The sequence below is a fragment of the Ambystoma mexicanum genome, chromosome 9 (genome assembly GCF_040938575.1).
Source record: "Ambystoma mexicanum isolate Mex_15411 chromosome 9, UKY_AmexF1_1, whole genome shotgun sequence".
Taxonomy (NCBI): Eukaryota; Metazoa; Chordata; class Amphibia; order Caudata; family Ambystomatidae; genus Ambystoma; species Ambystoma mexicanum.
Genome location: NC_090931.1, coordinates 969,972,561 through 969,986,047, shown reverse-complemented (window position 1 = coordinate 969,986,047; position 13,487 = coordinate 969,972,561). Strand labels below are relative to the sequence as shown.

At 46.9% G+C, this 13,487-nt stretch overlaps 1 protein-coding gene across 4 annotated transcripts in view; it reads right to left on the bottom strand.

Annotated features, from left to right (window-relative positions):
• The window catches only part of GAD1 (glutamate decarboxylase 1), a 356,368-nt gene that overhangs the window by 208,929 nt on the left and 133,952 nt on the right, over positions 1-13,487 (bottom strand). For all 4 annotated transcript variants that reach the window (XM_069616186.1, XM_069616187.1, XM_069616188.1 and 1 more), the window contains one exon: positions 1,429-1,519. In XM_069616186.1, the coding sequence (XP_069472287.1) occupies positions 1,429-1,519 (91 nt within the window). The remainder of the gene's footprint in view (positions 1-1,428; positions 1,520-13,487) is intronic.

Below are 13,487 nucleotides of genomic sequence, written 5' to 3'. Positions count from 1 at the left end.
ACATGTTTCCCCGGAGTTCATGGAGTCAGCACACCATACAACAGCCTTACACGCAGTTGCGTAATCCCGTTGTAACGACCACCGCTGGACGGAAACACAAATGCCCTCTCAGAAGCAAACACATAGCAGATTATTATTTCACCATTTGGGGGAGGCATAAAAGAGCCAGCTGTGCCTCCCTTGCTGGCTACTTCACCACTGATTCGAGCCCTGTGGCCTGTTAGTAAATGATGGGCTGATCAACAAAGGCAGTGCCCTAGATGGGCATCCTGGCAGCGGGCTTTAATCCCGTATGAAGCCATTGTTTGCATTGCTGCAGGTGCACACCAGTCAGATGTTTCATCAGAGGATCTGGAGGGCCTTGGAGAATAATTTGGCCTTGAATGTGGAATAAGAATGTTTATGGACTCGTTTTCTTGTAAGTGGGGGCGGTGGGGTGGAGATAAGTAGACTGGGGCCTTAATAACATACATTGGGGAAAACTAGTTAGGCCAAGCTAGAGGAAGGAGGGCTTTGAGGGGGTCTACGTGCCGCCTGCTGGTGCTGAAAGCATAATCTACAGGGCATAGTATGCATTGCACTGAGCAAGTGAAAGGAAACACTCCTTAACGTACATACGTGGAATATGTGCCAACAACATATTTCTGATATCATTTTATTCACATGGCCATTATTAATTTGCTGATAATTACCACACAATCGAAAATACTATTTACTTACTGTTAGATGCCCCATTAATTCTCTGCAATGTGCTGATTCCAATTTTGTAATTTAATCAATGTATGTACAAACTGCAGTTAATTCCAAGGTCCTCATTACTAGTTTGGCGGTATTCCGGCAGTAAATCTGCCAGAATACCACCAAACTGATTTACTATTACCGTCACTTGGTCCCACGGATTTACTGCAGGATTACAAGTGGTGGTAGGTGGGGTAGTGCCCATTTTTCAGAGTCTATAGAACCCCAATGGGGATTTTTGCTGAACTACCACTGGCATTAATTCTGCCGGCTGTAATTCCACCGATTATGCTGAATTTTTGGAAAAAGGATGGCAGATTTCCCTCTGACTCTTTGCTGGAAGAAACCCCTCCACATCACCTTCAAACCTGTAGTACGGTGGCGAGGTAATGCTGCGGTAATGGAATGACAGACCTATCACTGCTGTTTTTTACTGCACCGCCGTACTCGTAATGAGGCCCCAAGTCTCTTACAGAACATACGTCCATGTATTCCACATAAGAAATGCATGCAAACATACTTAAAGAATGTTAGAATAAAGTGTATTTGTTATAGTGGTTCTCAGATCATGTGACTCCCCTTTTTTGTGAACCTCGAAACGCTGCCTCTCAACAAGTTCACATGTTTCGCAGTCATGCATTTCAATGGGTAGCACTGGCCAATAAGCACAATAGGAAAAGTCCAGCTTACATGTTGGTGTTCGCCGTTGATGTCAGCCATTCGCCAGCCAGGCCTATGATGTCCAGTCCGGTGGAGAGCTGATTGAAAAAGCGAGGGTGTCCTGCAAGGGTGAAAGATAGTACATGAAAGAGAGGACTCACTGCCATCTCATTAATCACCCACGTGGAGTCCTTTTAGGCAGACACAGGCAGCTGCGCCCCCTAGCTGTGAGTTCATGAAACTGTCTAGAGCACATCCTGGCTGCATCTTCAGTGTGGGTGAAAGGAGACATGCATTCACTGCTATAACCATCTTCTAATTACACGAGAATTCAATAAAGCATCAATAATGTAATCTGCATGATTCATGTCAAGATCATACTCTGCTTAAATTGCTTCTTTACCACTGGATGGGCTGACATATGAATATAAAGTACATCGGTTGACATTCATTGTAACTCACACAGTAACCTGAATAATGAAGGCGCTGCTGCACTGGCCGAGGTCTGGACTTCCAGGACTCAGGCGGCTGCAGATGGTGCAGGCCTGCTCCACGGAGGTAGGGTGTGCTCTTAGTGGCAGCAGAAATATATGTATTGCAGGAGATCTTAAATCTGGCTACAAACGGGGCTGGGGGTAGGAGAGACCAGCTTCCACGGCTTGCATGCACGTCCCGGTCCCCCCTGCCCCCGGACTGGTCTGCCGTCACCACACAAGGAGGCCGTTGCATGCGCTAGACCGGGTTGCAGTTTATGCTAGGTCTCGGGGATCAGCTGGTGTTGGGGGGGCGGGGGGAGGATTGGCTTGCCCTGTGGGGAGCATGAACACCAAAAGATGTAATTAATTGCTTCGAATTCAGGGATTTTGAAGATGCCATTTTAGAAATCGTTTCTGGACATTAAAAAGTTGCAAAATGAGTAGGAAAAGTGGCATCGGCTTTTTCCTTCCCACGTGGAAAGGTTAGATGAAGGAGGCTATGAGGACACTGAGGATGGCCGCATTTGTTGTGCGATGGGAGGTAAGGAACACTTATGGATTCGTTTCCTATGTAGCCAGATTTATGGTGTGCAAGGTGACAGGATCAAGGATGCTTGATCTTGCCTTTAAATAAAGGGATATTATATAACCATAGAGCATTGTGACCCGGGCTTTCACGGGTTCCACTGTGGCACAGGAGCTTTAGGTAAAGGAGATGGCGAAGTTAGGGGGAGGAAGAAGGAGATGGGGGGAATTTCATGCTAGCAGGTTATAGGAGGCACTTCCTTGGCAGCCAACATCAAAGCATGATTTGGAAATTGTGGACTATTTGGTTGATGTACATCATACGGTATTGCATGGGCTTTTCATGTACACTCTGGAATATGTGAGTAGGTGCGAAACACCTTCACAATATGACTTTCTCCTGTGAAAATCCCTGTGATACTGATTTAAATATAATAGCGTGCGTCAGTTGAGGCTTTCGCTGCCACATTCTCTCCCCCTCTCCTCCTCTGGCTGGCTCACACCCGGACACAGCCCTGTCCCTTCTCTACTCCTCTATTTCTGATACTCTTGGTGCTCTTGCCCCTGTTATGAGGATCTGCGTGAAGTCCAAAGCCAAGTGCAATTCCTGGTATGACTTCGACCTAGCTACACTTAAACATAAGTGTAGAGCGGCTGAGAGGAAATGGAGGGCTTCTTGCTCATCTTCTGACAAACTAGCCTGTTGCCTGCTCCAAAGGCAATACCAACTCTCTGTCCGCACTAAGAAGAGAGTCCACATTCAAGCCTGTGTCTCTGCGGCATCAAACAACTCGGCCGAACTCTTTAAAATCATCAAGGAGCTTGCCAACCCTGCTGTAGTCTCTACCCCTCCTCTTGCCTACCAGGCTCTCTGCAATACCCTTGCCTCTCACTTTATCTCAAGAACCAAGGACATCCTGTCCACCCTCTCATCCCCTCCTATTCCCTCTGAGTCTGTGCTTGCTGACCCCTCTTTTACCACCCCCACCCTCCTTCTCGTCCTTTCCTCTTTTTTCCCCTGAGGAGGTCGCTAGACAAGCCCAATCTATGAAAGCCTTGTCAAAACAGGTTTATCCCTGGTCCTCTAAATCCATCAAGGACCACATTGACACCCTTGCTCCGGCCCTGGCTGATTTTTGCAACCACTCCTTTGCCTCAGAATTGTTCCCCTCCCCTCTGAAGCATTTTCTTGTGCATCCCCTTCTCAAGAAACCCACACCTGACCCTTCCTGTCCGGCTAACTATCGCCCAATTTCCATTACTCTCTTTCTGGGTAAACTCCTGGAAAAGCTGGCCGTCTCTCAGCTTAACCTTCATTCTGATTCTGTTGGCTGTCTCCATGTCCACCAGTCTGGCTTCAGAGCGGCCAGAAGCATGGAAACTGCTCTCCTGAACATCCGTGAAGACCTGCTCTCCAACCTTGACTCGAACATTCCCTCTGTCCTCATCCTAATCAATCTCTCTTCTGCCTTCGACACAATCAACCATACCATCCTGCTCAACCATCTCCATGATAACCTGGGTATCACTGATCAGGCTCTGGCCTGGCTGACCTCTTTCCTCTCTGATCGACACTCCCAGGTCCAACTTGGGTCCTTCCTTTCATCTATCTTCCTCTCTACCTGTGGTGTTCTCCAGGGGTCTAACCTCTCGCCCTGGCTTTTCAACCAATACCTGGCAACTCTCGGCCACTGCATTGCCATTTTCTGCTCAAATTTCCAGTGCTACGCTGACAATACTCAACTAATTTTCAGGCTGCCCTCTGCCACCTCCTCTCCCTCTGTCATCTCTGACTGCCTAACTGCCAATCAAGATTGGTGCGCCGCCAATGATCTTTGTCTGAACGCCAGCAAGACAGAGATCCTCCTCATCGGCACACCTTCACCTTCCTTCCCCCTCACTCTCTGGCCGGCCTCCCTTGGCCCTCCTCGTACCCCCACCTGGGAGGCTAAGAACCTCGGGTTCCTTCTCCGCCCACATCTCTGAGGTCTCTAAAAAGTCAAACCTCCTACTGCACATCCTCAGAAGTACTCTTCCTTTCCTCTCCTTCCACCAGAAGCTCACTGTCTCCCAAGCTCTGGTTCTCTCTAGGTTGGAGTATTGTAACAGTCTCTTTCTAAATCTACCTGCCTCTACTCTCTGCCCTCTGCAACTAATCCAGAACAGGACTGCAAGACTTGTCCTTGGCCTCAAGCCATGGGATCGTATCTCTCCAGCTCTGAAATATCTCCATTGGCTCCCAGTGTATGTAAGGATTACATTCAAAACCCTGTGCATTGTCCACAAGGCTTTCTGGGGCCTGGTTCCAAAATACCTTCAGCTATCCCTCCGTAAATACCTCCCCTCTCGAGCTCTTCTCTCCTCTACCTCTAACTCCCTCAGGGTCAGTCGTTTTCAAAGAAACAAGCTGGGGGTAGATCTCTGTCTTTGGCTGGGGCCTCCCTCTGGAATAGCCCCCCTGTCACTCTAAAACCTGAGGAGAACCATCTCCGGTTCCGAGAAGCACCTCAAGACCTTCCCCTTTGCTTCTGGCTTCGCTCCCCTCTCCCCTGTTGATCTGCTCTCTCTTGGCAATGTGCACCTGGCCACTCTCTGTCCCCTGGGCCCTGGTACCTGCTCACCCTGCCACCCTCCTGCACTGCCTCCTGGCCACCCCCTGCTCTGGGGACTGTATCTGTACCCATACAGTCCCCCACCACCCCCCCATTTTCTTCTTTTTTTGCACTTATCAGACTTACCCAGTCTGCCGCCATAAACACGGCACTTGCCACCTGCTGCCTGCACTCCCACTCTTTATTGCCTGTATTATATATTATCTATTTATTTTATTTATTGTATGTATCTGTTCTCCTTTGTCTCCGCACTCTCCACTCTCCCCCTTCCATTCACTTTTCCCCTTTCCCTTTCCCATGCACTTGCGCGTTCTCAATGTCACTGGGCTTAGTAAGATCGTTGTTGTGTTTCTCCCATGTTCCCCTCCCTTGCCTTGTCGCGCTCTGAAACACTTGTGTATGAGCGCAATACAAATAAAATATCATATCATATCATAATAACTTTAAGTTGACTAGTTTACATAGTTTGGATCAATCTGAAGACCTAGCTGGAGTTTGGAGTTCAGAGGGTTTATGAACTCAGGCCTATATCCACAGGAAACTGAAGGTATCAATTAGATGCAAGAAGATAACAAGCGCTGGCAAAGCCAATCGTTTTGGTGGTCTCAGTTGCTTATTGCATTTAACAAGAGGCGGACTATGACAAAGAAGGAGGACTATGATGAAGGTGAAGCACTGTAATGAAGGACTTTGATGTAGAAGGACTTTGGCGAAGAAGCCCTCTGATGAAGGCGAATGATGATGAAAGAGAAGGACCGTGACAAAAAAGGACTGATTTAAAAGGGAAGAGCTGTTTTGAAAGCAGACTGTGAAGAATAATAACTGTTATGAAGGAGAGGGACTATGACAAAGGACTGTGATGAAGGAGAATGACTGTGATAAAGCAGAATGACTATGATGAAGAAGCACTATGATGAAGGAGGATGATGATGAAAGAGAAGGGCCGTGACAAAAAAAGGACTGATTTAAAAGGGAAGAGCTGTTTTGAAAGCAGACTGTGAAGAATAAGAACTGTTATGAAGGAGAGGGACTATGACAAAGGACTGTGATGAAGGATAATGACTGTGATAAAGGAGAATGACTGTGATAAAGCAGAATGACTATGATGAAGAAGCACTATGATGAAGGAGGATGATGATGAAAGAGAAGGGCCGTGACAAAAGAAAATAACTTTATTGAAAGGGAAGAGATGCGAAAGAGGACTGTGAACAATCAGAAGGAATGTTATGAAAGAGAAGGACTATGTCAAAGGATTGTGATGAAGGAGAAGAACTATGACAAAGGTTTGTGATGAAGGAGAATGACTGTGACAAAGTAGAGTGACTATGATAAAGAAGCTCTATGATGAAGTAGAATAATGATAACGGAGAAGGACCGTGACAAAAGAAAAGAATCGTATTGAAAGGGAAGAGCTGTTTCGAAAGAGGACTGTGAAGAATGAGGAGTGTTATGAAGGAGAAGGACTATGACAAAGGTATGTGATGAAGGAGAATGTGACAAAGTAGAACGACTATGATGAAGGAGAACAATAATGAAGGAAAAAGACTGTTTCAAAAGAGGACTGTGAAGAATGAGAAGGAGTGTTATGAAGGAGAAGGACTATGACAAAGGACTGGTGAAGGAAAAGGACTGTGATGAAGGAAAAGGAAGGAGAAGGACTGTGATGAAGAAGCACTGTGATGAGGTAGGACTGATGAAGGACAAGGACAAAGCAGAAGGACTTTGACAAAGCATTATGACTCATAAAAAGGCCTGGTGTAGTCTTTCGCTCTCTCATGACACTTGGGCAGAGAGGTGCACTGCAGTGGCATTCACTTCATGCAGTGGCCTTGCTTTAAGCAGGTATAGAACATAGGCCTGCAGGACTCAGACAACATGTATAACCAAGTCAAGTGGGTCTAGAAAAAAGCGAATCGTGCCCTGTAATCTTCTTTTCCTGGACAAACACTGTGAAACCTATTGCTGTGGGATTGAGGTATGTTGTTATCACTTAAGGTAACCTACCAGGAAGCTCTTTGAAATTGTCTAGGGACAAAAGTGTGAGCAAAAACAATTTTACCAAGAAATGCTACTCACTGGTCGAGGGAATTGCATTGTGTACTAGCAGCCTTGTCCTTCATGAATCTTACAGGCTCTTAGGCCCTCCACTCAGTCAACACCAGGACCCCCTGGCCCCTCAGCAGTGCCGCTGCGGCCCCCTGCCTGGAGGCTGTACATCCCACCCGTGGGGCTCCTCCGCCCTTGCACTTGCCAGTGGCCTCCACCTTGGCCCCCCTTGTACTTCCCTCCCGGCTCCCACCAGCGCTTGTCCATACCTTGCTCCCTCTCAAAACACCCCTTCCCTATCTCTTGCACTTCTCTCCACAGCGCTTGCACGTCTGAATGTCAGAAGGCCTAGTAGGACCACCATTGTACATGAACTGTTTCTGCCACTACTATTATGCTCCCCTTGCTCCCTCCCCACGTTGTCTTGTGGCGCCTCGAAACACGATTTGGCCGAATAGGCACCTAATAAATGTTCAATAAAATAAAATAAATACCTTTGTGGCCTGTGGAAAGGTAATTTTGAATACAGTGTGGTGGATTCTCCTAACTCTATACAGACAGCGCTTAGCTCGTGGATCCTATAGAGACAGCCTTACAGGTGGCAGTTCAGCAATAATTGCATTCATTCAGGTGGTAATTGGGAGATGATCACACCTGCCTCAGCAAACACAAAAGCTGCCTCAACTGTACTTAGTAGAGGTATAGGAACTTACTACGAACACATTGTTGGTCAATGATTTTGCACGTAGACTTCTTTCATCTGTGGTTTGGCTGTTAGTGGTTTGTATGTGCAGGCAAGTCAGTGGTTAGTGGAGACGTGTTTATGGCAAGCAATTGGAATGGACGCAAACTTCTCTCAGCTTCATAGCATAACGAGGTTAATACCCACTCCATAGCGCCACCACAGTAAGCTGTGTGAGGAAAGTGCAAGGCCTGAGAGCTCCACAGTGGGCTGATTGATAGCTGGCGTGGCATGCACTCGCCTTTCTCTTCCTCACCGATCTGTTCAAACTCCTCTATAGTAAGTCATTTATTAATTAATTCTTTTCAGTTGAGAGCTACCAACGGAATGGGGGAGATTTTTGGTGAGGTTCCTAAAAGAGGTATAGAGACTATCTCTATATTCAATGGTGACATGCCAAGAAATGCAATGACTGTGCCTGACCTCCTGAATAGCGGGCGATCATAATCGTGTGACCAGGGGTGTTGCTAGGTCTGGAAAAGACTGGGGCTACGCTAATGTCGGAACTGTCAGGACTGGGGGCTAGCTAGCCTTTTGGCTGTAGCTCCTGAGATTCTATCCAGGGCTACAACCAAAAGACCAGCTGCTATGGCCCCCATAGCCCCCCCCTAGCAACGCCTCTGCGTGTGACTTCAGAGAGTCTCACGAGACTTGTTTTTAGTGCACAGCACAAGCGTGAAGGCCACATTGCTGTGGCCCTTAAGACACGCCAGTGTGCTGACAGTCTGGATTGGCCTTATCTGACTTCACTGCAACTACTGTGTCCTTTCTCCTGTTATCCCGCTCGCTGGTGGTAATATCTTCTCCCAGATGCCATCACTCCTGACTCTGGTGGGCCTGGGACGTGTGGACTCTACGGGTATTTTTTTCTTTCTTCCAGCCTCTCGTGTACAGTCCCCTGAAGCTCTTTACGGCCTTGCCCGGGCTTCATAAAAATGTAAAAAGACGCTGCCATTTTTTGCTTTCACACATGTCTGAAGAATGAAACCGTTTGCTCCTGTTCACCGGGCTGCAATAGAGCAGCATCTGCAATCTTTATCATTATTTTATTATTATTAATTTTAGGGTATTTATTGAGTGTGGACCTAGCTTTCGGGAAGCAACGGGCCACTGTGTTTGCTGGAGACCTAACAGCCTTCACTTCCCTTGGGGTATACAGAAGTGCTATCACATCGGTGCCTTTTAACACCAGTTCCTCCACATTAGCCACTTGCTCACAAAGAAGGGTGTATATCTTTTCAGTGAGCATTTAGTGTTTCAGCTCCCTGCTGGCTAACGTCTTGTGATGATAGATGGCTATTAACCTACTTCTGAATTTCTTTGCCCCCATTGTAGTGTATACATCCGACGGGTGCCTCAGGCTGTTTTCCTCTCTAAGCAAGGGTTGAAATGAGCTCCCACACATCTGCAGCCGGGCCTGTGTGCATATTGCACCCTGTGTGAGTGGTTAGCAGGCCAACTTCCTGAGTCCTGAGTCACATAGTTGTGGCGTGGTGGAATTGTTGTGCACCTGGCATTATACCTTTCCCTCTTCCTCATCCCAGTACTTACTTCTGAGACACATGCCTCCATGACAGGTACCCTTTCCTTAATTTTTATTTTCAAACCGCATCCTTTCCTTCCCTTTGGAGTAGATACTCCACTGTCTCCCATGATGCAACAGGAGCTCTTGGTGTGTTTATGGGTAGCAAGCTGCCACGATCAACCTCTCGCTGCTGGGCTTCCGAGGGTCCGAGGTACAACGGTTGCGGCTCCCTAGCTGAGGTACCGGTCTGTGCATCAGCTGGTCTACATGCAGAATGAGATGAGTTCTGGTTCCTCTGCTAGGCGAAGGGAACCAGTTGTGCACGAAGGAAGTGAAAATTGATTTCCTGCTGGGTGAGGAGACTTGTTGCCATTTGTTTCTCATGGAAACCGGCAGGAAGAACGCTGGTTCGGTAACAACATGCGGAATCACACGAGCAGGCAAGAGGCGAGGCACTAAAGGTAATCAGCGCCCTGCCGAATACAATTCAGTGTTAGTGTGTGCAGCACTGTAGTGATTCTAAAGCTGATGTTTCGTCTATGAGGTTTAGAAGCTTGCCAACAGGTGAAGTCCCTTCTATGAAGGATCCTTCATGAGCGTTCAGCAGCACAGATGAATTCTAGCAGGTAGGAAATAAAAGCAGTAATAGAAAGAGAAAGTGGACCATGCCAAAGGTATGGCGGAGGCCATTTTGCCTTTGGATAAAGAGTACATGTAAGAGAGCATACGCTCCATTGTACATAAGAAAACAAGGGAAAAGCTTTGTTAGTCACAGGGTCATCGTGAGTTTCAGAAAGGAGGCAGGCAAGAGAAAGCACGTGGAAGAGTTGGATTCCTCCTTGTCCTCTTCCTCCTCTACCTCCAGGTATAGAATGAAACGAAAGGGGAAATCCAGTAGATATGACAAGGAATTAAGAAAGTATTTGAGACAAGCCCTGAAAGAGGAATCAAGGCGGAGGTATAAAAGAAGCAGAAGAGACTCTTTGTCTTCCTCTAGTGCTTCGTCTCCCATCTTTACTTAATCAGACACAGAGGGGGAGAATAACACTGATGATAAAGGGAAATATCTGGACAGAGTGCTTTGCCAAGGTGGTTTCCGAAGTGACAGGCTTTATGCGATTGCAGCACGAGGCTGTCTCACCTATTATGATGCAGGGGCAACGTCCCCCGACAAAGCAGTTCAATCGATCCACGAAGGCAGGCCTCCCCTTATTGCCTGAGATAAAGGTGGACATTTTAAATGGAATGGCAGAGCCTGATTCAATTAATGTCCCAAGGTTCATGACTTGGTTGCATCCCCTGCAAGGAGAGGAGTTTTTATAATGTCAGACCATTTGCATCGAAAACATTCTTCCGAGCCTTTTGGGAAGGTCACTGGTACTGCCTCGAAAGAGGCGGCTGTTAAGGACGCAGTGGAGAGAAGACAGATTCCCACTAAATAAGGCACACGTAGGATCCTATTTATCCCTCACGGCATGTACATATGCTTTACATAGAGCAGAGATGGCGTTGGGAGGCTTTTCTCCTCAGCAATAAAAGGCTATTGAAGGAAGGCCAGACTTTTCCCCCCATCTTGATGAACTTAAAGTCTCAGGTGTTGCTTCTTTCAGATTTGGCTTAGGACAAAGTTAAGTCATTTGCCCTAACCATCGTTGCTGAGGTTGCAGGTAGGCAGCCCCCCTTCTTGTATGACTGGCGTACAGATAACCACTAGAAGGAGAGGCTCTGAAGATTCCCTTTGAAGAACGTATGCTATTTGGAGATTTCCTAGAAGACCTAGTCAGTATAGTCTTCTAGGCAGATAAGCATGCTGATAAGCTAAGAAGACATGCAACAGGGAAACCATCAGCTACAACCCGCAGGAGAATATTCTTCAGGTTTAGATTCAGACACAAGATGCTGCTCATTCAGGAAAATCAGGGTCTACAAACTCCTATCCAGAGGTCATGATGCCAGGCAGGTGGGGATCAGCTCCACTGGAACTGAACAGAATGGAGACACTTATCTTTGGACAGAAGGGTGAACGGTGTCATTACTTTTGGGTACAGTATTGAATATTCAGCACTGCCAATCCCATCCGGCCTGATAGCAACCTCACTGCACAAGGAAGGGTGAAGGGACTAGTCATGATAGCAGCAATACACGAGCTGTGGTAGAAGAGGTCGTAGCAGAGGTACCACTGGAAGAATAGGGTCTGGGGTACTACTCAATCTTCTTGGTTCTGAAATCGAATGAGACATTTTGCCTGTCAATGGATTTGAAAAATCTGAATTATCTTCTGAGGCAGAGGAAACTGAAGATGGAAATGTTTCAAAAGATAGTTCCCATGATCAGAGATGCCAATTTCCTATCCTCGACTGATCTATAGGATGCATATTTCCTTTTGCCCATCCAAAAACACCAACAGAAGTTCATATGGTTTGCAGTGGCGGGATGTCATTGACAGTTCAGCACACTCCTATTTGGTATGAAAATGGCTCCTGGAGTATTTACCAAGCAAGGTGTTGAGTCCAGTAGTGGCGGCAGTCGACAGCTAATTAATTCCCATATTGCCTTACCTGGAGGACTGGTTGATCAGAGCAACAAAGGAGAGTCAACCAACAAAGAATATGGCAATAACCTGCAGGCTGCTTACTTCCTTGATTCTCCTAATGAACCATCAGAAATCGCATTGGGACCCAGTTCAGGACTTTCAATTCAGAGGCTCTGGACAGCAAGGAATCGAGTTCTTCTTCCACAGGACAGGGCAAGTGAAATTCTTTGTCTTCTGGAAGATTTAATGCACTGATCAGGCCTCGGCCAGGAAGCTGCTATGGCTGCAGGGCCACATGGATGCTTCAGTATTTGATTCCCTTGGCCTGACAGCATGAGGCTCCATCTACTAGGCACTGGGACCCAGGGTCTCAGGAATATGAAGCACAGGTTGCAATCACAAAGGGACTGAGGTATTCCCTGAGCTGGTGGTCAAACAGTAAGAATCTCTATAAGAGTTTCCCCCTCTGTCCCCCCTTAAAAATCATTCTTACCACTGACGCCAGCACCATAGGCTCGGGGGCCACTCTCAGGGAAGTTGGACAGGTCATTCAAGTGGAGGGAGCTGACAGCAATCCAAAGATCCGGCCACTCTGCGGTTGCAATGATCAGGGTTTGTTCTGTACTAGTTTTTCCCAAAGGTACTTTCTAGATTCTGCCAGTCACAGGAAGTGATAATTTTGGCCTTTTCTCAAGATCCAGGACCTCCAGAAGAAGAACTCCTACCAGTCCTAACCACCATGAGGCCTTGGATGTTCATTCAAATACAATTATGAAAACAAACAAAATGTACTTTGAAGAGCATCAGATTTGCATAATAACAATCTGCATGTCTGCAACATAACAATTACAGGCAGGTAACCATATCACAATGTGTGTATCGATGCATTCCTTTAAATCCTATAGTCACCGTTTTTCACTTTCCCCATCCTGCCTGGAAAAATAGAGCTATAATCAAACTCTCTGCTTGGCGTGTTTCATTAGTATAGCATTAACACCGCGTTCCAAGGGCTGAAACGGGGGTAACGACCCGGTAGCCCAAGTTATGGGTCTGAGCGAAGCGAGGGCACTAAGACGTTACCCCCATTCCAGGCTTAGAACGGGGTGTTAACGGGGTGTTAACACTATTAGCACCGTGGATTACCAAATAGGTATCCTGAGGTGTTAAAAAAAAGTATTTTCATTCAAGTTCCGTTCATTGAATGAAAATACTGTGCCAAGATGGCCGTCATGTTTATGGAAGGCGGGGCTCCATACGGAGCCCCTTTTCCATTTCAATGGCAGCCAAAAACGCCACATTCAGGTAAGTGAGGCTAAAGGTGCGGGGTGAGGAGAGGGGAGAAAAACGGGAAAGGGTGGGGAGAAGATGGTGGCCGCGGCGGGGGAGTCAGTGTGCGGGTTCCATGGAATGTGGGCTGAGATCAGAGATTTCAGCCCATGATCCGCGGAACCTGATAGGCTGATACCCCCGCCACCGGGTGCTAATTTAGTATATAACCTGTGAGATTTTCATGTCATCTAAGTGCAGAAATATTGTTTTAGCACTTGAAAGCCGAACTTTAATACATATTAATGTATAGTTATAATCAGAGTTGATAAGCTATGTGGTCAAGTGCCAAAATCACACAAGG